The 24496-nt window shown below is 44.2% G+C and overlaps 5 protein-coding genes across 11 annotated transcripts in view; 2 read left to right on the top strand and 3 right to left on the bottom strand.

Moving 5' to 3' along the window:
- The first annotated feature begins 94 nt into the window (after positions 1-94).
- On the top strand, positions 95-2893 carry LOC125774623 (cell division cycle protein 16 homolog). The gene is made up of 3 exons (XM_049444725.1): positions 95-386; positions 482-1123; positions 1203-2893. The coding sequence occupies exons 1-3, from the start codon at positions 204-206 to the stop codon at positions 2769-2771; spliced, it is 2394 nt and encodes a 797-aa protein (XP_049300682.1). The 5' UTR covers positions 95-203; the 3' UTR covers positions 2772-2893.
- Positions 2894-3627: 734 nt separating this feature from the next.
- On the bottom strand, positions 3628-5521 carry LOC125774636 (glutamate dehydrogenase, mitochondrial). The gene has a single exon (XM_049444748.1). The coding sequence runs from the start codon at positions 5415-5417 to the stop codon at positions 3843-3845; it is 1575 nt and encodes a 524-aa protein (XP_049300705.1). The 5' UTR covers positions 5418-5521; the 3' UTR covers positions 3628-3842.
- A 20-nt stretch (positions 5522-5541) lies between these two features.
- On the top strand, positions 5542-7372 carry LOC125774634 (golgin subfamily A member 1). Its single transcript, XM_049444743.1, has one exon. The coding sequence runs from the start codon at positions 5700-5702 to the stop codon at positions 7344-7346; it is 1647 nt and encodes a 548-aa protein (XP_049300700.1). The 5' UTR covers positions 5542-5699; the 3' UTR covers positions 7347-7372.
- On the bottom strand, positions 7355-11881 carry LOC125774647 (hatching enzyme 1.2). Of its 2 annotated transcripts, none has more exons than XM_049444775.1 (3): positions 9369-11880; positions 8860-9296; positions 7355-7816 (listed from the first exon to the last, which is right to left on the bottom strand). In XM_049444775.1, exons 1-3 carry the CDS (start codon positions 9718-9720, stop codon positions 7415-7417), a joined length of 1191 nt encoding a protein of 396 aa, XP_049300732.1. In that variant the 5' UTR covers positions 9721-11880; the 3' UTR covers positions 7355-7414. The 2 variants fall into 2 exon arrangements, with proteins under 2 accessions (XP_049300732.1, XP_049300733.1); XM_049444776.1 differs by lacking the exon at positions 7355-7816 and adding an exon at positions 7834-8373 and having other exon boundaries at positions 9369-11881.
- Positions 11882-12344: 463 nt separating this feature from the next.
- LOC125774622 (ETS-like protein pointed) overlaps positions 12345-24496 on the bottom strand; it is an 86652-nt gene continuing 74500 nt past the window's right edge. For all 6 annotated transcript variants that reach the window (XM_049444719.1, XM_049444718.1, XM_049444721.1 and 3 more), the window contains 4 exons: positions 16403-16680; positions 15384-16313; positions 15142-15299; positions 12345-15064 (listed from right to left, as the gene is read on the bottom strand). In XM_049444719.1, coding sequence (XP_049300676.1) covers positions 15001-15064; positions 15142-15299; positions 15384-16313; positions 16403-16680 — 1430 coding nt within the window. In that variant the 3' untranslated portion in view covers positions 12345-15000. The remainder of the gene's footprint in view (positions 15065-15141; positions 15300-15383; positions 16314-16402; positions 16681-24496) is intronic.

Genomic DNA, 24496 nt, shown 5'->3' with positions numbered 1-24496 from the left:
TAAAAATAATTCGAGCTGTGAGCATAATTCGAGCAATCATCAAGCGCAAATAATGCGCAACATATTTTCGCATTTTCCCCATAATTGAGGCAAATGAAATACGAATATTATATTGTTAGAACATCCCGCTAATATGTATTGGATTGTTTCCTACTTCAAAGCGCTCACCAGTAGATGTAGAGAAATATTTAAAATTCATAAAAATGTCTCATCGAAACACGCGTTCGTCGATTAATCGATTGCCGACATTGGAAAGTTTGACAAGTCGCCGCTATCACGGTTTTAGGCGCCCTTATTTGCATTCATGTTTACAACCGCTTACGATGGAACAAGAGCTGATTGATATCGAGTGCTATCGTAAAATAGTGAAAAACTACATTGATTTGGTAGGCCCCTTTCTTTTATTTAGCCATCACGAAGCCGGAGCAGGTGGTTAACGATTGCGCTTGACAAACGATCTGCTTGTGCGTTTTTGTTTTAGCGCCGGTACCAGACTGCTCTGTTTTGGGCCGAGAAGGTAACAGTACTCAGCAATGGCGAACCCCGCGATGTGTACTGGGAGGCACAGTGCATGTTTCTGTTGCGGGAGTTCCAGCGAGCAGCTCATACAATTCGTAGCCGTGGGCTGGAGAAAACTAATCTGCTTTGCCATTACTTGGCCGCGGAGTGTTTGAACGAAGCCAAGGAATATCAATCTGCCCTGGAGATTCTAAATGCGGTCGACTGCGAAACACTGTCATGTGCTTTGAGTGGCCGAATCGGAGCAAGCACTATGTCCAGCATGAAAGATGATTCTGTCACGGACGAAAGTGATGGTAGCGTGTATGAGGAACCGTATAGAACCGACATCATAGCGTCGGTGTACTTTCTCAAGGGTAAGATACTGGAATCGATGGATAATCGCAGCCTAGCAATGGATTGTTACGTCCAGGCACTGCATAAATCAGTTTACTGTACCGAAGCACTGGACGCACTAGTGCAGCATGACATGCTAATGGCTTGGGAGGAGAAGGAACTGATTCAGCACATTCCAATGGTACAGCAATGTACAGAGCCGGAAAGAAAGGTTCTAAAGCGTCTCTATGAGAGTAAGCTGAAGAAATATTACGAATCAATTGCAATGGTAAGTAGTGCTTGGGTAGATAGTACAAATGTGTTTCACCCGTTGCTATTGCATAATGTTTTTTTTTCCGTTTGTACAGCAAGCCAATCTGGATGATCCACCCGTATCTTCAATGAACACGAGCCTGTGGCATGAGTTGAAGGAAAAAATGAAAAATTGTAAAAACAATGAAACGAGTAAATCATCGATTTCAAAAAGTTTCACACCAGCACCACGACCAAAACAAAAACAAAGCGAAATCATGTCTCCAGCGAACAAAATTTTGGAAGATCTTAAAAACAACCCTTCGTATTTGATTCATACCTCCTTGACCAGGGCATCGTTGCTTGGAACCAGCATAACCGGTGGTACTACATTGCTCAGTGTTGGAGGGACGAATAATTCGCGACAGGAAACACCTTTCCGTATCAATCGCCCAAAGATCAATTCGGGAACCACAACTGTTCATTATGAGCAGTGTATGGATAAACTGGAGTCAAGCATAGATTTAATGATAGCGCGGGCAGAAAAATATTTCTACAGCTGCGACTATCGGCGGTGTATAAAAATGTTAGAGGAAATACTAAAAAACGATCCATACCACAAGCGATCGCTTACCGTACAGATAGGATGCCTGATGGAGATGAAGGACTGTAATCGACTATTCTACGTCGCCCACAAATTAGTTGACTTTTACCCAGATGACGCCATCTCATGGTATGCCGTAGGGTGCTACTATGATTTGATCGGTAAAAGCGATCCAGCAAGGCGATATCTTTCAAAAGCAACGGCACTCGACCGTCTGTACGGTCCGGCATGGTTGGCTTACGGTCATTCATTCGCAAAGGAAAACGAACATGATCAAGCAATGGCAGCATATTTTAAGGCGACACAACTAATGCGCGGATGCCATCTGCCCCTTCTGTACATCGGAGTCGAGTGTGGACTGACGAAAAATCATGCTATGGCGGAAAAGTTTTTCTATCAAGCGATGTCGATTGCTCCGCTGGATGTTTTTGTTTTGCACGAACTGGGCGTTATAAAGTACGAATGTGAACATTACGAGTGCGCTGAAGAAGTTTTCCGCAGCACGCTAGAAATGGTGCGAACTATGGTGAAACAGAATAATGAACAGCTGACCGCACGCTGGGAGCCCTTGCTTAACAATCTTGGTCACTGCTGCAGGAAAAACAAAAAGTACGACGAAGCGTTAGAATTTCATCGATGGGCGCTCTCGTTGAAACCACTGAATGCGGCAACATACACCGCGATCGGATTTGTACAAGCTTTAATGGGTCAGCTGTATGATGCGGTAGATTCTTTCCACAAAAGTTTGTCTCTGAAGCGAGACGACGTATTTACCACCACTATACTGAAATACGTGATTGAAGATCTGACGGAAGAGCAAACGCTTCCATTCTACTCTGCGGAAGGCGTGGACGAGGAGGAGGATGATGAGAAAGAGAGCGATAAAACGGAATTGTCCAAGGACGAAAGTAAAGTATCGGTCAAAGTAGACACACGCAATGAACCGGAAGGTGATAGTGAAGAGGTTAGCGGTAGCGTTCCTCGGTCTACGATGCGCATGCAGCTAAATTTTGACGATTGGTACACAAAAACATCTCCAATGAGCGATACCAGTGCTGATGATATGAGTATTGATATATAAAATAGATAAAAAATGGCTTACCATTCAACAATCTCTGCGAAACCTATTCCTTGAAATATCGTACCATGTGCCGAACCTAGTTAGGTAAACTCTCAATACATTTATGAAATGGTAATCAACAATTCCCTTAAAAGAATGCCTTTTTGATTGCGAGTTTCCAAACGGAAGTGTAGTGAGAATATGACAGCAGGAAGTCGTGATATCAGTCGCTAGCAAATATATTGCCCTTTTTTGGTAAATACCAAGTAATTTGGGAGCTTCTACTGTCTTCCGCTTGTAATTCTTCTTCTTGGCTTAACGATCGTACCGGATCGTCGTGCCGGCCGTTTCGTGCTTTCTAGACTTATTTTCACCACCTAGCCAGATAGAACTGCATAGTGAGAGCGAACGGATTATTGGCGCGATCCCTTCTCCTCGCCACCTCCTACTCTTACTGTTTGGTTGTCTTATATCTGTTGTACCGCGCTTGAATGAATGATGATGTATGAATGGATGAATGATAGAAAGCATGAATGAGTAGGATGTGTGAAGGGTTTGGCACTACACACAAGAAGTTGCACGACATTAGAAACTCCAAGATCGAACACAATCCGGAACACTCGAAGTGGAAAACGATCAAGATCCTCGCTACAAACATGACCATGACGACCAATACGACCAAGCCGTTCTTTATGAATACAAAAAAAAATACTGGCAGTTGTCGTTACTCCGTCTAGTAGTAATTATTGTAACAGTTAAGTAAACAAGTAAGTTTATTACAACAATAGAATTGTATACAAACAAACCAGGTTTAACGTTTGACTGGAGCAAAGTTTGCAATCCTAATTGCCAAAAAATAATTTGAAATATTCCAAAGTTCCTTATATGTGCTAACGAGATCGTGTCGTAGAAATGTATTTTTGGACGAAAAAATTAACTTGCCAGAATCTGTTCTTTATAACCGATTGACTCTTTTGGAGGTAGGTGAACTTAATCTTGTACTTGATCACGTTATTAGAAACAAATTAGAAAACAACCATTAACGATTAAATTTTGAATTATTGCGTGAAATTAGACAAAATGCATAGATGTTCACATGGAAAGTCCCGCTTCTTCGTAGGATTTGAAAATTTTCTCCACCGACCAGATATAGGCCGCTGTTCGAATGTCTAAACATAGTTGGTGCTGCGAGGCTACATTCATAATGCCTTTGCCAGCCGTTTCTAATACAAATTGCAGACCGGAAGTTACCACATCTGCCTCACTGGCATGTTCAAAATAATGTTTGAGGGGCTTGGTTGGTGTTACAGTAACGCAGACTCCGGCACTGCGCAAAGACTCCTGCACAGAAGCGAGCACTTCTCGCAAATTTTGAGCCTCGTGGCGAAACGATAGCTTCCCGAATGAGATGTGATTAATGTTTTTCAGATATTCAAAATAAGACGCCGTTACACCTCCGGCATTGCAGTAGAGATCAGGAATGACGAGAATGCGGCGATCCTGTAGAATCTTATCAGCAGCAGGAGTCGTGGGACCGTTGGCTCCCTCGGCTATGATTTTTGCCTTAATGTTTTTGGCATTTTCGGTGGTGATAGATTTTTCCATCGCAGCCGGTATGAGGATATCGCACTCTTCCAGCAGCAAATCGCCATTAAATTCGTTTGCCTTCGGGTATCCTTTGATCGTCTTCTGTTGGGTCTTGTACCGACTGAGCGCTTTTATGTCGATACCGGATTTGCAGTGCAACGAAACATCCTTTTCGATAATACCAATCACTTTGCAGCCCGCCTTATGGAAATGTTCGGCAGCGTACTGGCCGACGTTTCCGAAACCTTGTACAATGACCGACTTCCCTTCCAGTCCGGGCTCGAGACCGATCTCACGCATCCAACTGGCTTCACGCGTGAAACAATTGGTCGCAATGTACACCCCTTTACCGGTTGCTTCTGTGCGGCCTCGAACACCACCTTGATTCAACGGTTTGCCGGTCACAACGGCCATCGTGTTGATGTCTCGGTGTCCAAACGTTTTCCCATACTGATCGGCTATCCAGGACATTTCGCGTGACGTAGTACCCATATCCGGAGCTGGCACATCAATACCTGGACCGATAAAGTTCTTTTTCGCCAACTCCACCGTGTAGCGCCTGGTGATGCTTTGTAACTCTTTTTCACTGTACTTAGCGGGGTCAATTATGATTCCACCCTTAGCTCCCCCAAACGGTACATTTACGCAGGCGCACTTGAAGGTCATTAGGGCGGAAAGTGCTTCGACTTCATCTTTGCACACATCCAGCGAGTATCGAATGCCCCCTTTTACCGGAAGACGATGGAGACAGTGATGGGCTCGGAATGCTGTCACCATCTCATAGCTACCGTCGTCGCGCACGAAAGGAAACTGAAACTCGAGTGTGCTGGAATTGTTAGAGATGATTTTCAAAATTGCCTGCACTCTGTTGATGCGCTTGTCCGCACTCATCGAGGGATACTTGTTCATCGATTCAATCAGCTGTGGCTCGAGAACGATACATGCCTTGTGAAAGCAATATTCGACCATCTTCGAAAACGGTGGATCGCGCTCGTTGGGTATAGCTTCGAGATGCTTTGGGATGGTGTGTGCTTCCCGCCGGAACAGCTTGAATGCCGCAGCAAAACGTTGCATTTTCATGCGTTTACACCAATAGTCGCTGTCTGAAACTAATGAAATGAACGAAAATTCGCGGGATTGTACTCGTTGAGCAGAGAGCTTCACTGTGAATGAAGCAGCATAGCATTCTTGGATCCGGACTAGTAACGCGAACCTAACAGTCTATTTGCAACAATCGATTAAAGCAATCCTCAAAGTGTGCAACATACCTGCTACCGTACAACGAAGCAATCATAGCATTACCTAGTAGGTAAAAAAAAGCTTCACTTCCGATATATTTTATAGGTACCGATTTGATTCATTATGGCAAACGTAAAGGCTACCCCTACCTTTTTTGGACCGGAGGAAAATCTCGGACCCGAAGAGCGTGCTGAGCAGCGGCGTAATCAACAGGCCGAAATTATTCGTTGGAAGTATCGCTATCAGAAGATAGATGCAATCAAACCTGGAGAAACTGTTGAAGCTTACCAGATACGATGCTTAAACAAACGGCTGGTACATCTCGAGCGCGAGAAAGCTCAAAAAGAGATTAAATTGAAAATCTTTAATGCTCCCGTCCATCGTCGTGAGGCAGAAATTGTTCGTGGCTACATTTTACGGATGTTGGACGATGCCGTACGTTACGATAAACAGATCGAAGCAGCTAAAACGGATATGAACGAGCTAATGTCCCAAATAAAGCGTGCCAACAATGAGCTAGAATGTGCCATCAAGGCACTACCATCAGACTTTGTGTACGAAGAAGCGTTGGAAAGATCTCGCACAGAGCTAGCAGCTATCGAAAGCCGACTCCATAATGCTCGGCGGTTGGAAGGTAAGCTGCATACAGAAAATCGGAAACAGCGTAGCGAGATAGAGAACATGCTCGGCGAACGAAAGCTCTACAATCAACAGTGGCAGCAGTATGTTGGTGAGCTAAACAGGAACCGAAAATTTTTACTCGACATGATTGAACGGGCAACATTGGCTTTCAATCAGGGTGAAGATCTGTGCTATCGGATCGATTCGCTGAAAGCTCAGGAAACACGAGATAAGCGGGCCCGTGTACAGGAGATGATAGAGGTGGAAAGGCAGATTGTAGGCACACGGTATATCAACGAGTTCCTGCACACGAAGGGTTTCCAACGGGCTGTTGCGGATCTCGATCCAAGGTTGGTCCGAAAGCGCAACCTGTTCAAGACAGTGCACCGGGATAAAATCAATCGTTTCGGTACTATCATTGATGATACTAAGGAGTACTTAAAGCTTGCCGCGGTTCAGGATATTCTGTTGGAAATAGAAAAACAACAGGACAAGTACACGGCACTGTTTCGGTATATGAACATAACGAATGCTAAAATTGAGGAAGCTAATGGTATTGCACGTGATCTCGAGAAGGACAGCGAGCGTCTGCATGAAGGCGAAAAACGGAAAAGGTTTGCGGATGAAAGGAACCTGAAGCAGGATATGCAACAGCTACTTGCCGCCCAGGAGCACTCGATGAAACTGAAAGAGGAAGTTAACCTACAAAAGGAGGCACTAGAAATAAAGCTCGCCATTGTCGAACAGGCTTTATCGGTGGTAGGATTTGATCGAACAAAAATAAAACAGCTCATGGCAGCAACGACCAGTTCCGACCGTGATCGTTTGACGGAGCAGAACTTGATGAGTGCCCTATCTGCCATCGAGCGGAAGGTGTTGAAGTTGGTTCGAATGAGTTCGGATAGCACTGTGGTGGAGGAAGATGCGCCCATCAGCACCCTGTACGGAAGCCAGCAGTGTGCCGAGTGTGCCGAGGGTCAGGACGTGAATCAGCACGACGAGCGTATAGTGTTACCGACGGATTATCAGAAACTGATGAAGAACGTACAAACACGTGTGACAGCTCCGGAAATGCAGTACAGGCTACATACACTGAGTCAGTGCAAACTTCCCAGATCACGGATGTTGGTTAATAAGCGATACATGTAACGATTGAGTGTTGTGTTAGTAACAGTTTATTAAAATCATTCCCTGGCTAGCAAAAAAACTGTATAGATTTAGTTGTGCATATCTTGCGCATCTTTTTCCTTCGCTGCTTCGCCGTTTTCCGACACTTTAACATCGTAAGGATAATATCCAAACCCCGGACCAGGGTATCCTGTACCTGGATATGGTGCGTAGGGGAACATCGGTCCCCCATTCGTTGGATAGTAAGGACTGTAGGGGCCGGGGCTCGATGGTGGAAAATATGGGCCTGGACCACCTGGACCACCTGGACTCGAAGATCCTACCGGACCGAACACTCCTCCTGTAGAAGGTAACATTCCCAATGGAGGAGGCTTAAACGCCGTTTGTCCATTTCCTTTGCTTCCTTCACATTCGTACATTCGGTTGAGTTTTTCCATATCGTTCCATGAAAATCCATCCCGCTGTCCCATTTTAGCACCATTCACAGGTTTCTAGAATGAAAAGGTTGGTGTGGAAACAAAAAGAATAGCGACAGATGTACAGAAAACTTCAAATTAACCCCATTCTAAAGCATACAAGGCGGTTAGCGAGAGCGTGTATGAGAGATATCGAGTAGCTTTATTAATGAAAGGAAAACATATGTAGTACGACAAACACCGTTTTTGTTCGCGATCGCTCATGAAATGAGGTAGACAGTTTGGCATGATTTCCGCTAAGCGACGTTCACGATTCTATCGGAGTTTCCTTATCGTTTTCATCGCCGGATTGCATCCATTGCGTTGGCAGTAGCGTTAGAATCTTCCTCGCCAAAGATACCCCCAATCAGGTTCACAATTGCACCGGCAATCTGTGCTCCGGGACGATGGTTGCTTGCCGGTTTGGAAGGACGCGTTGGTCGGCTGGGTCTTTGCGTCTGTGACCCATTAGACGCACCCGTGCTGCTGCCAGCCGTTGAAGAACCTCCCCTGCATCCATACATAGCGTTCAGTTTGGCAAGATCGCTGCTGGAGAACTTACTTCGTTGGCCCATTTGGCTACCACCGGCGAGCTAGAATGAGTTTCTCACATGATCGAATGATCGGTATCGGTGTGTTGTGCGAGTTGCGAATGTTGATGCATGAGGTCAACCAATTTGGGTACACAGATAAGAAGAGGACGTACATTCAGAGAAGCATTCGTACGCATTCGAGAGGAAAAAGTTCGTCAAATGATTTTATTTTTGCATAATAAAACGGACACTAAACGGACGGGGTATTTCCAAGCCGGGAGATCGGATGAAGGTGGTGTTGTTAGTTCGCGGTGAGATGGAGTGTGTGTTCGATGTTCCGTGCCGAATGTGTGCGCTACTTGCAGTTGTACATGAGATTAATCTTTTCGAGATCACTCTTACTGAAATCGATCCGTTGGCCCATGTCACCAGTAAAAGGTTTCTGCGTGTGAAAATGGGAAAATGTTTAAGCATGACACACGGGTATGGTTGTGTATTGGATGGCGTACGTGCTCGAATGGGTGGGTACAGGTTACTCTCACTTACCTTCGCCTCGATGGTGGCCCTGCCGTTGGTGGAGAAAGCATTCGAGGAGTAATGCATAATGCTGCCGTAATCGTACGACACGCCGAAACTGTTAGTGGAACCCTTCTTTGCCTTTTCGAAATTATTTTTCGTTCCTGGCTTGATGTTCTCGTACCGTATCGCGACCCAACTGTCGCGATCTTCCCGGTTCTGTTCATGCAGAAATCCGAGCGCATGCATCATCTCGTGCATGACGGTACCGACGAGTGTGGTGCAGCCGGGAATCTGCAGATTGACTGGCTGCTTGCCTCCGATCATGCCCACACTTGACCAGCAGCCACTGTCCGAGCTTTCGAATGACACGTAGTTGGTTTCACCCATTCGAGGGACGAAGCGGATGCACGTTTTCTGATGATACTCATTGATGGCCTGCTCGATCAGCTGCATACCCTTAGCGTCTGCAAAGAGCCAGATGAGGATCACAAGTCACAAGGGGGATCGGGGCACATCAGGAGTACGGTTTGACTTACCAAAGTTTCCCGAAATCACAAACGGTACCACACCCTTCGGCCAACGGGCAGCGTTATTCGAAATACCGTTCCGTCCACCTGGACGATTGATCAGTATATCTCCCTGGACGTACGAACCGAGCTCCTCCACATTTCTGCTATCGGTGGCCGGATCGTAGTTGGCCACCAATTTGCCCACCTCTTCATCTGGTTCACCGTACAGGTCGGGTCCGAGATGGGATAAGTCTATGAAATCGCTCGATCCAGCAATACTGTTGTCCACGGTCTCGTCGTACAGAATAACATTCGCATGCGAATGTCCAACAGCGAGCCAACCTATCGCTAACACACACAGCAAATCTGACCCCAACATGGTGTTTATTCTATCCGAACTGAAAAAATCCACAGCCGTACCACAGGATCGTTTCCAACAAGCGTTCTTATTTGTGTGAGCTGTGACGATCCACAGAGACAGAGTTAGAACCGTACAACCGTAGAACCGTAAAGTCGTACACTGATTAAACCCCTTTAGCCAGTTGTTCCCTATTTATATTGGTTCCCAACTCTCCTTCAACTTTCCTGCTTCAGCACCATCGAAGGCCACGATGGTGGTTCGGAGGTTAGGTTTTGTGGCGTTCGTGGCGTTGGGGTAATTCTGCTGGTTTATGCGTTATTCTTGGCGTGGTTGGTATTTTTTATTATTGCCAACACCATCACACACCTGCCTGTGTGCGCTTGTCGAGGAATTTCTTTTTGTTTCCTGTCGAATGGCGGCATCGAGTGCCATGGGTGCAGTGAATCAAATTTACACTCGTCGCAATTTTCCTCCCTGCCAAAAAAAAAGGTTCTAACGGCCACACCGCGTAGCAAAAGTCGGTTCTTGTGTTGTGTTTATTTCCTCCCGCCCCAAACAAATCGCACATGTCGGTCCCGATGGCTGCACCATGACCGATAAGACTATGTAGCTTGTGGCGCTCTTTGACAATAGGCTGTGCGTCGGTGTCGTGCGTGAAGGTGCTAATAAAGGTTCTATCGAATACCGATTCCTCGTGGAATATGTATGAATGCATTATCGGTGAATTGAGTGTTGTGTCCGCGTGTGTGAGTTTGTTGTGTGTACATTGAAAATGACCAATCACTTCCCACCCATTATGTTGCATTATTATCTGCCCCCGGTCCCTTCATTCTTGACCTTCGCATTCGTATCGGTTCAACAGGTACATTGAGCTAGATCCGATTTCGATGACCTCGATTTGTACCGATGGTGACCCAGGCTGTGTTGAGGCTGTTTTTTTTACCTTTTCTTCCATGGCATGGATTCTTTTTTTTTAAATTGTCAATGATGATGTTTGATTTGACTGTTGTTGCCATCCGTCCGCGTTACAAAGTCAGACGAACTGCAAGCAAGGTGGATCTCACCCCCATGGGTTAAGGATTTTTTGTTTTCCATTGACCCCATTGTTTTACGATTCGATTTAATTGCGTCCTCGTAATGTGGTCCGGAAGTAAAATGCGTCACGTTTGTGCAAAATATGTCCATTCCCATTTCCCATCGTAGAAAGAATACACAGGACAGGAAGCAAACGGTACCGAACCGAAACGGAACCAGTTTTCGGAGATATCGGGTAAAATCATCCTTGGTGGAGTGGAATTTTTCGTTGGCCAAAATTACACGACCCGAGATGGTAGGTTGTGTAGCCGTGCGTGCTTATCTCCAGCAGAACCTGCTTTCTTGCCAAAAGGATTAGTAATAGCGTAAAATAGCTAAAGTTGTTGGATAAAACATTCACAGTCTGATTACGAAAGTAGTAACAAATTGTTTTGTACTTTGATCATTGTTAGTGGTGTGCAAAAAAAAGCTATTACCAAAACGTTGCACCCCGTCCCCATTGCACTATTATCGGTAAAGAATAATACCATAAATGATGCAAATTGAATTAATTAACGCACTTCATTAACACCGATAGAAAGGGAGAACTGAGGTGGAGCTCTCCCTGAACATTGAACTAGTTTGCTTTCTTTCTCTTGACATCCTTTCTTTTACCTAGAATGCAGATAAATCGGTGGTAGTGCGTATGTTTCACTTCACAATTGCACGTGCTGTATGTACATCTACGAGGAAACGGTTAGAACGGTTAGGCTTTTTTTTAAACACGAGTCAATTAATTCCAAATGACATCTGATTTATCGTTTCAAATGTTTTAAAATTATTGCATATGTCCTTAAATCGCTAACTAATTTCGTAACGTTTTTCATATGTCGTTTTAAACGCTTCTTTATAACGTTTAGTGCATCTGTACCGATACATTACGGGAGATGAGACCCCAACATCGCAATCCAGGTGATGCTGGATGAAAAACTATCTGGTCTCTTAGTTACTGAGCCGTGTGAGCTGAGGACATGGCCTAACTTCCTTACTTTTCAAACTTCATCCATTCAGGATGTTGAACCAAAGGATCGCGGATATATTTCCGGACGTTTACCAAAGGATCGAGGAATCGGCTCAGAAACGCTCAGATTCCACAGTAACGACGATTATAGTAAGATGGACAATTGTTATATTCCCATCGAGCATATATCGCCAATGGGGTGCACGATCCAGCACACGATTTTCACCCCCACTAACCCCCGCGCTCCAGAAGACTCCTGCAACACACGAATCGCCGTTTTCGAACGGCGGGTCTAAGGACTATCTTTGGCGATGTGTGCAAACATGGCGTGTGAAGAAGGAGAATGAACCACTAGCTAGCTGAGCTGTTTGACGGTAGCCTTTCGGCACGAAACGAAGAGTAGTACAGCGACCTCGTTGGCTGGAACATTTGGAGTCGAACCTACCCGAAATCGGATGCAGCCGTTGATGGAGGACTTGTCATCGTAATGATATTCAAGGTCCGGCTGTTTAACCCTGTGCAAGTCAAGAAGACGGATTCCATTTTCGATTCGATTACGGCTTACGGTCACGATGAAATACAATGCACAAACCAAATCACTTACAAATTGTTTTGAATAATGTTTTTTTTTATTATTATTTTCAATAATTACTTAACTTTCCTTACCACGAAATAAGGGTTTGCTTTTGTTTTGTATCTCTACACAGAGTTTTACTTTACTACCGTATTGTTGTGTTTTTGTTTGTTTTTTTTTACATCAATTAATAATAATCTTCATTTGCGTTTAACGTTGCTTTCTTATTACCTTTCCACCTACCTCACCCATCGTACGGATGAAAGAGGCGGTGTTATATATGTTACGAAGCACATGTAATTAGATTAACTGCACACGACGAACACACACAAAGAGGTTCAAAAATTTGGCTCCAATCGGCTTTTTCCCAGTGCTGCGGCTATTGCTGTTGGCTGCTATCATCACTGATAGCACGCTAAAACGCATAATAACACGTTACCCTGATGCTGTTCCCTAACGGTGTAACGAAATCGATTTCGCGAGCCTAAGCAGGGATTCTCGATGATTCCACATAGTAAATGTTGCTAAGTTTTACTCATTTTATTGTTTGCACAATTAGGGAGAACGCTTACACACTAAACAGCAAACTACGTTATAGTATTTCCCTTTTCAGTTTTCTTTACAATCTGTGTTTGTCGTGTGGTTATGATTTATTTCCAATCTACATCTCACAAACATGGACGCATAGTTAACAGTTGAACATTGATCGCTCACCGTGTAAAGGGTTTTTGTTTTTTCTTGATGATCTCTCTGAAGAGAAGAAACATGGGATAGGGAGTAATGAGTTTTAGAACGAAAAAAATAAAACAAATACTAAAAGAAAAACACAAAAAACATTTAAAACTCAACCGTAACTAAATTGTCGAAATCTATTTTTTTTTATAAAATTGAAAGAGGCACTCATAGTTGAAGTAAAGTAAATACATAGATCGTAACCAGTAACACCTCATTAATGGTAACGATTCAGGCGACGTGTAATGTGTTTCACACTACAAAAGGAATTTTAGTAGAGGAATTAAAAAAAAACAGAATCTCGCTCGCTCATAGACGCCCATTTGTATTGCTGTATTACACTTTAAAATTTTTGCTGTTTCCGTTGTGTTGTGTGCCATAAATAATTTTTAACGTAATTTCACATTGCGTTCGTGCGAGTGGAAGGAGTAAAGATATGTTAAATAGTCAATAGCAGAAAAAGTAAGAAAGAACAAAACAAACAAAAAATAGGAAAACAAAAAAAAACTTAATCGTAAGCAATGTATTGTTCCATTGGAACGGTAATGCAAGCACATTTTCATTGCAGTAGCAGCAAGACGCAGGGTGCCTGGAACCGTGTGCGACGGCAAGGTTCCACACATATTCACGACCGAGCGGGCGCGTTCCATGTTTGTAGTAGTAAACATTACCGAAAGAACAAGAAAAATACATACACGTAATAAAAATAACCTTATCTATACGAACTTATCACAAAGCTTCACGATTGCTTCACCTAAATCGCCATTTAATAATGATCCTGTAAGTGCTCTCTCTTATACGTTGCCTTTTCTTTTCGTCCGATCCGAATGCTCTTTTGGAAAGCAGCACCGATGATGGAGCACGGGGCAAGGATGTCTAATGTAACATAGATTGAAGCTTCTGCACAGGTCGTATTATTGTACGAATGAAATGTTACGAACATGGAACGTCCATCGCATCTATTGGAATACAATGATTTGCACATGTTCATGTGGTGTACATCCTTTCTCGTTTTATCTATCGCTTGTGCTTCGTAGAAAGATTTAAGTAGATGTTTTGTAAGTTGTCTTATACTCCACGTCACCACTGTCCATTAGTTTCTGCGCTTGTTCTATTAGCCTTAGCCTATTTAACTTTTTTTCCTTATTTATTTGCACTCAGCACACCATCGAACAGTTATGTTCTTAGGATTTGGAAGCTTTTTGTGTTTGTTTGTAACTGTTTCTCTTTCTAATTGTTACAATTGATTTTGTTTTTTGTTCGAAAAAAAAACTATCTGTTTACACAATTGTTTGTTTAATGGTAAAAACAACATTTTTAATACTCTGTCCACTATGCGTTCACGCGCACAAAACGCTTCGTCCGCAAGAGGGATCGACCTAACCCACGCTATGGTTGGAGCTGAATGTGGAGTGTGAAAATAAAGCACGAGAATCAAAGTCCAGCTTGGAACGAACTAAATAAGCTTCAACATTGTTAAAGCCATCCACTACCTACTGGGCCCTGCTTTTGGGTCCGTAACATCTAAACGACACGAACCGTCCTTAGTCTCGAATTTACGAATGCGTGCGAGACTAGATGCATGCGCACCAGTGTTCTGTGCAAAAGTGCATTTCGATCGTTAATGGAAATATGGAACCATTTTCGTATTTTGGTGGGAAATCTGCTGTCCACTTGTCTCTTCCAATTTGAATCAGACCGATTCGCGTGCTTTGCTGCACACGCTTGTCCGCATCTAGCTCCGATAGTAGTTAGTTTAATTTCTCTTCGCCATGGTGTGGTTTTGGAGAAGTGTTTATCCCATTTTCCGACGGTGGCTCCAGAAGAGGGAGATCGAGTGAATGAGCAGCAAATGCATGCTCGAAGTAGTACGAAGTGAGGGATGAGTAGGACCGCATAATCACAAATCTCCCCTCCTCTCACAGCAAGGTTGTATTAGACCCGCCTTGACCTAAGTCTATTCATCGTCCTTTTTGTCAGGCTTGAGATCAACCATTTCGTGCACCTGTTTCGCTGAGTAGCTGTAAAGAACAAAAGAAAAAGGATACAACATTAGTATACGAGCTTGCACAGAAACGCAGATGATGCTTCTTCTTACCCCAGCAGTGTTTGAAGATCACATACAAATCGATACACGTATCGTTTGCCGGCCGTTTTGTGTATTATGTTCTTATCGTAATAGTACCGCAGGCCACGGCTTAGTTTTTCATAGTTCATTTTTGGTTTGTTCTTTCGGACACCCCATCGTCGAGCGACCTATATAAATAGAATAAGAAAAATAAAAATGAAGTTAGTCCTGGTCCTGGGCGATCACGATCATCACCATCACTGATCACTTACTTCATCCGGATCGGTAAGTTTGAATTCCCATTCATCACCGGTCCAGGAGATAAAGCTCTGGCAGGTTTTGTCCGTGAGTAGTTCCAAAAGAAATTGCCACAGCTGGATTGGTCCGGAACCGGTAAAACACGGTGCACCACCTTGCGCCCCATATGTGCCTAACATCGTCTTGTCGAAGCCCATCGTCGTTCCCATGTACGCCGGATGCTGAAAGTCCAACAATGGGTGTGGTGCACCGGCGTGCGGATGTTGTCCGGGATGGTGTAAGCTCCACGGATCTACCACGTGACCACCAAGCAGGTCTCCGTTGTTGTTATTGTTGTTGTTGCCGCTTCCATTGCCACCTCCGGGACCACCACCACCTGGAGCTCCATTACCGGACGCGGCCGAACTCTGAGGCGAGGTCGTATTACTGGGAACAGTCTGGAACGGAGGAGTGTCGTACGGTGAACCATACTCCGGATAACCACTGTCCGTGTGATGAGCTGTCTGATGATGGCTGGCAGGATGATGATGTGCATGGTGATGCGGGTGATGATGGGGGTGATGATGCTGATGTTGCTGTTGTTGCTGCTGCTGCTGCTGCTGCTGCTGTTGCTGCTGTTGCTGCTGCTGTTGTGGGTGTTGTTGATGGTGCTGTTGCTGTGCATGTTGATTCCCCGATCCTCCCCCACCACCTCCGCCTCCTCCTCCACCACCGGTACCACCAGCACTACTGCTGTGATGGTGCGGCTGATGGTAGCGTCCTCCTCGACTGGTGTAGGGACCCGATTTGTAATGCGGCGGCATGTACTTCTGCTCCATCTGAATGGCTGAGTAAAACTCGGGGCTATTTTCGAGGTATCCGTGCGAGGACGTTTGTGTTTCCGGTGCCGGCAGCGAATGGTATTGATCCTGCTCGTCGTAATGTGCCGGTACGACCCCATAATTCTGTGCAGCAAGAAAAAAAAGCGATGATTAGCTGTTGCGTATCGAAATGTAAGAAGCACTGGCGAGTACTGGCGCTGAACGATACTTACCGGTAGATCGTCTATGTTAATGAAACTGTTTGGCTCTTGCTCTTCCTTCATAGCACCGCCGCTGCCAGACTGTTGGTGATAAACGGAACTCGCTGCCGCAGACCCATTGCCCCCACTGAGCGGCCCCCTTGACCCGAGCGATGACAGGTAGGATGTCATGGAGGATGTACTACTGCTGCCGTTGGTGCTACCGTTCGGTACGTTACCACCACTAGACGATATTAGGGGCGGTGGTGGTGAACGATCGCTGGTACTACGATCATGCACCGATCCGTAGGCTGTAGAGAGAGAAAAAGAATGAGAAAAAAACCATTCGATTAGAAGCCCGACCAAACAACACATTATCCGTTACAATACAATGCATCATCAGTTTTGGTGTGACATTTAGTAGAACGAACCCACCCATCAGTGAAGATCATGAAGCCAGTAGCAATCTCAGTCGTTCGTTCGTTAATCATTTTTGTTTATTAAAACCATCAGCAAAAGATGCAAACACGTGTGAATATAGGAAGGGGTATAGTTTTTTTTAATAACACTTCCGTTTCCGCTGCATCGAAGCACGTGCACATAAATATATTTATTCCATACATTTCACAGCTACGGTAAACGATTGGAGGAAAGAACGTGGATCATTGAAGACACACACACACGTTTGGAAGATATGAAGAACCAAACAAACCGTGTGCGTATGTTTTTTTATGGTTTACGTCTTTCTACGGGATCTCTTCTGATTCGTTTGATCAATAGTGTACGATGCACAACAATAGTTGAAGAGCATAGGTCCTTTTGATGATCCTGCACTTCCTGCACATTGGGGTTCAAAGCGAAGATTGATTTGGCGAGAAGAGGCGAGAACCACACGCTTAATGTTCCATTATGTTATGCATTATGTGCATGTGGATGCACAAGGAGTTCCCTTTCGGATGCACACACACACACGCATTAAAAACCACCATCATAAGCAAGTGAGGTAGTTATAATGAAATAATCTTAAATTTCTACCGCGTACATCAGGCTTTAGAAGAAGATGACATGACATGTAGACAAAACTATGTAGTCTTATAGTTATTTATACCCACACACACACCCACAAAAGAAGTGAATGCTTTTACGGGAAGTTTTGTTTCCGTTTCCGGACCAATCTCTTCGGACGGCACACCCCGTCGCCTCGAGCGTATGGGCAGTACCGTAGTACATCCATCGAGTTGTCTATTCTTTGCCTTACCACTGACACTAATTTGATATTCTTGGCATTTGTTTATTGATGTCGTTTTGATAGATCAACTAAGCGGGCAGCTTAGCTGAAGCAGCACGTTGGTGGAGAGCATGAAACGACAAAAAGCGCTGAATGCGAGGGGATCTATGCAAATCTAAGTAAAAAAAAAACGATCCTCATCCTCGTTGTCCTCTTGTTCATCGGCTACTTCGTACGTTCGTCGATTCGTTCCATTCTTTGTTTTTTTATTAATATGTTCGCTTCGAACTTTACCTTCTTCGAAGCGCACATGCACACACCGCGCCTGTGTGTTTATGTTAATGGGCGTTTAAGGTGCTTGAGTTGCGCCAAAGAAGTATCGCAAAGAAGCAAACATCACGGCGGCACGTGCCTGATTCGGGGAAGATGCTTCACTTTCTTTCGTACGTCACACATTGCAGGGTTTACGTGTTGTGGGCCAAGGGTCAAGCAAGATGCAAGAACAGGCAACAAACAGCCCGGTGTTGGAAAATGTGTTAAAAAAATCGTATGCTATTCTTCGTCACGTTACGTTTATCTTCTCAAAACATGACGAAAATACACAACACAAATAATCTAACCGAACCGATTGGCCGTTTTCGTTAATCTTCTCCATGCAGCACATCCGGTGAAAGGTAAACTAACCGGAAATCAACGGGAAAACACACAAGGAAAACTACATCTAAAATTGAACTAAAGCGTTGTACCCGAGACCCGCGATTGCCACCAATACCAATAACCGGAAACATCGATCGAATCGGATGTTTATTGACATCGTTGCACATTCTCGGGAAATTGGGTTCGATCGGTCGGAGAAAAAGTGAATGGAAATTATGTTTATTTGCCGTCGTCGTGTTTCTTTGCTCATCAATCAACTTTCAAGTCCCAGCGCGTTCCACAGCTTCACATAATGGACATACTGGGAGTTTCAATCATAAGAGTCAGTGCGCCACCGACGATGTCCGCATGACAGGTGTTGATGTTTGGTTTTAACATAAAAAACTAAATGAAATCATCAAATGTAGCAGAATGCATGAAAAGGGTGTCCTGAATAAATATACCGTGTCTCCAGACAATACTCCAATGTCCAGAAACTACCTTTCCTTTTTCTTTTCTCTTACCAAACGCAGCAACAATCTCAGCTTCCACGCATCGACTGGGAAGGCTTGATGTCTTCCATCCTGAAATGTTCGTTCTAGGGCACAGTCAACCAGCCTAAAGCCCTCCTCGAAACGGCGGTAATGACGGACCACAAGCCTGAAGTGTTTACCGAGCATGCTTGTTTGCACTTGTTTTGCCTTTATGAATGGGCTGGGATCTTCGAACAACCCGAACCCGTGTTCGTGTTCGTTCATTCATAAAATTGCTCTTCCGCCCGTACAATATGCACGCTACTCGAAGAGAGCATGTGCGTGGTGGATCGTGTTTGAAAAGTACCGAAACACTTTGTGCAAATATTGACAAGTGTACGGATCGGAAAACAAAGTGGTTTGCCGGTACTGCCTTTGTTGGTCAGAAACTTTCTGTACATCGACCGATAACAACATTGCTGAAAAAACACACACACACACAGAAAATTATAACTTCTACTTAGCTCCCATTAGTTCAGAGCGAAGTTAAAAATAATGAGGTTCTGAGTTTAAGTTTTGTTGTCACGGATCACCAACCTTTAAAAGCATAATTTGCATAGAAAAAAAAAGATTCATCCCACACCATGCAATAGAGCGTCAACCGTCAATCGAATGAGTGGCATTTGGGCGAGATACATTTTCGAACATGGCACTCAGTGAACGCTCTCCCGATTTGCGAACTGAAGCCACGCCTACTGCGTACACCTTTGTTCGAACATGGAAACGACACACTATGGGCTTTTCACATTCTCTTGCGAAGAACACACCGGGGGAATTTATCGCACTAAAGTAAAACAACAAAAACTAACCTTGTAGGAACCGAATTTATCACACTAAGCTTAAGCCGAACAATGTCGTAGCTTATTTTCTCAGGACTGAAGTCGAGTTGCTTGAAATACAAAAATTGACATTGAAAATGAAGCTTGCCGTGGTTTTATGAATTCTAGTTCACGCAAACGTCCTTGCAAATGCATATGAGAATAAATCCATTTCCATTGTTGTTGAAAGATCCAACTTATAAATGATTTTTTTGGATACCCTTCATCGTCTGTAGTTAAAGAAGGTGCATTGAGATCTTTTGTACTCGATCGGAAACAGGCTGTGAGCCAGTTTTAACCATGTCAATCGTTTTACTTTTTCCAAACCGACTGTAACGACCTGTTACGCGTGAATATATTTGCACAAAATGTTTATTCGCAGTTTTCAATGAGTAAAAATCTTTGATCTTCGAGAGAATATCTTCATGCATCATTAATAGCTTTTCATACTTTTCATTATATTTTAAATGCTATCAAATCCTCCCTTTGATACCACGTTCGACGAGGTTTTGCACAGCCTCCACGGACAAGTTTATCGAGAAGCATTTACGGCCTCGAAGATAGTATGCAAAGCGTGTAATTATACATTTTTATCGCCCTTTTCTGAACGATCAATTCCAGTTCCCTATTTCCCACCATCTGCATACACAACGCGCTCACACACAACTGTGCGCGTCACGCGTGCACATTAATGCGGCGAGTGACATTTCAAATCGCATCTTCGCGTCAATCGTTAGCTGAGCCACCATCCGGGACGCCTATATTCCGGATCAAAAGCAATGGTTAGCAGCCAACTTCCTGGCTACCTCAAGGTGGATCGAGTAAAATTACAAGCCTGCATCGGAACTGCACAAACTGCGCACTGCTGGTTTAAAAACAAAAAAGGAGAGAAAAAAACAACAGCACACGCAGATAGCGAAAAAAAACTGTAACTGCATCGGCAATAGAAAGCGAAAAAGGATGAATGAGCAGGTAGCGAAGGAGAGCCAGAAACAAAAAATGAAAAGAGTTGTACGAGAGGACGAAAAACGACCAAACGTAACTTGAAAACAATGAGAAAAAAGTTGCAAAATGCAAAAAAAGAAAAGGTAACAGAGAGCAGGATCATTAGTCGGTACCGTTTGTGTGTGGGAATTTTCTGCATCGAAGAGGCAGTTGCCTTTTGCAGTTGCCTTGTCCCTTAGCTTCGTACGAGGTCGATCTGCGATCGATGCACACCTGTTGCACTTCCGTTCCATTCACCGGATCCATAACATCCGGGCAGCGAAGAGGGTGCGCAGTGAAATGGCCGAGAATCGTAGTGGTAGACACATGGGGATGGAAAGGCAAAACTGCCAGAACCGAAGTCTCCTGTTTGTGGTCGTATTGACCGCGGGGACAGCAGCAGAAGTTGTGGGGAAGTAGCCAGTTGGAGTAATGAAGGAACGCTGATTCCGTGGGGACACTTTTTTGTTGCTGTTGTTTGTGATACGCAAGGAACGGGCCAAACTTGATCGATGCCGAAGAAACTATACAACCCAAACCCGTTATACTGTTTTACTCGTTTCGTGTTGGACGACGGCTTAAAGGGCACACAGACGCCTGTACATGTAGGGAAGTGGAAGGATTCAACTTTAAAAATACTCCTACCGAAAATCAATCTCCTGCCGAACGAAATCGATAGAATTGCATCTCAGCAGTTACGCCCTGTGCTAGCGAAATGTAATTCATTTACTTCCGTACACAATTGCGGGGCCCCATTGCGAGGAATTGAGGCGATTGCATGTACCGAAATGAAACAATTGTCTCTATGGTGACTCTATGGTGAGATAATGATAATCGACCTTCTCGAGCAAAAACAAAACTCAAGCAGACCTTAGAAGACCTGCACCAGCAAATCAGAAAGATCACCAGAACGTAGCCAAGCACCGGAGATGAAATACAAATTTACCTTCCAATGAGGATGCCTAAAAAGAATCGCTCAATAGTGTCTTTTACCCATTCTTTAACGGTCGTCACCTTTTGGACGTGTTATTTTCATTCGTTTGTGCCTCATAGCCCGGGGGGATTCGACGATGCTTTCCCGTTCTCGCCTCGAGTTCCAGCCGAGGGAGGTAGGAAACCACCGGGTAGTGACGAGATGTCGCGTCGGAAATTACACCGGAAACCGGAATTCAGCGGAATGAGGGCAGTGACACGCAACGCTACGCTATGCGTGCATTTTCCACTGGTCTCCCTACTGCAGAGCCTTGGTTAAATGCTACTAACCCTTGCACAAAGTCCTGATGCTAAGGTTAACAATCTTGCGCTTCCCTTATATTCTTACATTGCCCAGCGATTTTGTTCATGCAAACTCTTAAAGGACGACACACTGAAGTGTTGTTGAAGACAAACATTTACTGTTGCACATTGTTTGACATATTCGCACTAAAACGGATAGTGAAAATGTTCAAACTACGTTACATCATCGTTACAGCTGGCGTGAAGTAATGCTACCATGAAGCTGACTTTTATGTCGTTGTGCTAAAAATTAGTTGCAAAACCAACGCTTTTCAATGATCCAATTTTCAAAAAAACAAACTCACATCACTCAAATATGCTGACATTGAACGAATTACCTTCTTATCTTCAAAAGGTAGGTTTGAAAACCATGATGCGATGATCGCCAATGACACCGTGATCAGAAAGGCAGAAAAGTTATGGATTTTTTCGTAAATTGGTCAATGTGGAATGTTTTATTTCGCTACATCAACGCGCTTCTGCTGGTGCGGCGTTTCGGGGGCCCGTGAGTTGTTGCACTTGACTGCAGTTATAAAACGATCGGCGTTGTGTGAGGTCAACTCTCATTTATAGTACGAAAAAGAAGAAGAAACAAGCACTCATACACATACTTAAAAATATTACGCAACTCATGACTTTATCGCATATATTGAGCAGTTTTGGCCGAGTGGGGCCGATCGCAGTAGGGTGTTTGTTTGTGTTGTTTTCGTCATTTTAATTTTTTGCAAGCCAATGTATGAAATCACTACCGCTAGCTGACCCTTGACTAATTCGTTTTAAGTGAGGATCATCTCCACTTGCACGCGTAACATAAAAGGAACATATGTGTGTGTGTTTGAAATGAAAGGGTTCGTTGGCAAACGTTGATCGCAAGGTTGCAACGAAATTAAGCTGATAAACTCATCTTCTGCACGATGATCCTGCTGCCGTACTTTTCGACAGTCAGTGATTGTGCTTCCTGATAGCAGTTGTGGTCGATATCACGTAACCTTGCGCATGTTCTTAACAAGCGAAACACTCATTCTAACCTGACTGATGGTTTGTGCTGGTGCCACCGTTGTTGTTACTCGCGTGGTTCTGTTGCGTATGGTGTTGTTGGTGATGCAAATGATGCAATTGGTAAAGATGCGGCCCAGTGGAAGCTGGGTCCAGATCGATGTAGTAATTGGCAGGTAGCGCAGTCGAGCTTGTTGGCGATGTTGTCGTTGTCGTCGTAGTTCCTGCTGCTGCTGCCGCGGCAGCCGCTAGCAGCGATGATGTCGGTGCATAGTCGGCCGCATACGGTGAGACGTTATCACTTCCGTTCAGTGCTACATCGTAGCTTTGCAGCACCATGTTGGCGTTATCACTAAGATCGGTGGAGGACCGCTCGCGTCCTGGAACTACCGGTGCACTCGAGGTAGGGTCAACAGCCGAATATGTTGTCGCGGTGGAACGGTTTCGGTTTCGATTCGAAAGTGAATTATTATTGTTGCTATCGCTAATAGTCACAGTACTGGCGCTAGTGGGTGAATGATTGTCACCGTTAAAGTAACTGCCGCTGGTCGGATGCGTAATACTGCTAAGTAAACTAAACTCTAGATCCTGCCCTAGGAGGTTCGTTTGGCTTTGCACGAGGTATTGCAGCTGATGCGGATCATTGTGATCGTGTTGGCGGTAGGAACGGAAAGACGTAATGATGTTGCTGGTAGGGTTGGTGAAACCACTGGCCAAACTTGGCGGCGGAGAATTCGATGAGATCGTTGGAAGCACTGTTGCGGGTATTGATCCAGCTTCCAAAACAATCCCGTTCTCCAAAGGATCTACCAGTGGATGGACGGATCCGGCAGCTCGAAGCTGCTTTTGTAGTTGCGTACACACTTTGAAGCAGATTAAACAGATTCACAAATATTTTGTACACTTTGCTAGTCGATCGAAAAAATAACTTTAAAAACGATAACACAGCACATTAGACTTCCAACATTTCTTTTTTTTTTCGCGTAAACTAGCTCACAAATTTGTGCACCGAAATTCGCCAGATGACGAACATTAATTTTCACATCCAAAAGCTTCCCCAGCACGATACATCACAACTCACGCATAGATCACTTCAGAACAATAACACATGTACACTTTTGGAGACACTTTTTAAACTGATTTCACAGGGTTTAGCAGAACATTTACGAATTTGTAAGCCAGCACAGAAAGAAGCACATTACCGCGGAACGCACAACACTTTGAACAGCACGTTCACACAATTTGTTCGGGACTGTGTTGATCCAAACCATGCCGAAGAAGCTTACTCACGCATCTCACTGACGCACATCTCATCTCTCGCAATGCCGACGAATGAATGAATGAAAATTCCACCTCTACAACCGTACAGACGAGTTCATCGCTACACAATGGGCAACGACCGTACAGGTAGTGGGTCAAAATGTGACGCATGAATAACTGAGTGCTGCATGATGGAGCGGTTTTATTTTTGGAACCACCATCCATAATTTTGCGCTTTTGCTGACAAAATGTTTACTATCACTTTGCTTGTATAAATTACGTTTTACATATTAAACATATTTTAAATTGCCATGTACATATACTTCGTTTTCTGTGTGACAGAAGAGCTAGATCGTATGTCTTAGGTAATAGAAATATCTAATTTATTAGAGCCAGG

The sequence above is a fragment of the Anopheles funestus genome, chromosome 2RL (genome assembly GCF_943734845.2).
Source record: "Anopheles funestus chromosome 2RL, idAnoFuneDA-416_04, whole genome shotgun sequence".
Classification (NCBI taxonomy): domain Eukaryota; kingdom Metazoa; phylum Arthropoda; class Insecta; order Diptera; family Culicidae; genus Anopheles; species Anopheles funestus.
The sequence above is the reverse complement of the archived record's forward strand: the minus strand, read 5'-3'. Positions and strand labels throughout refer to the sequence as shown.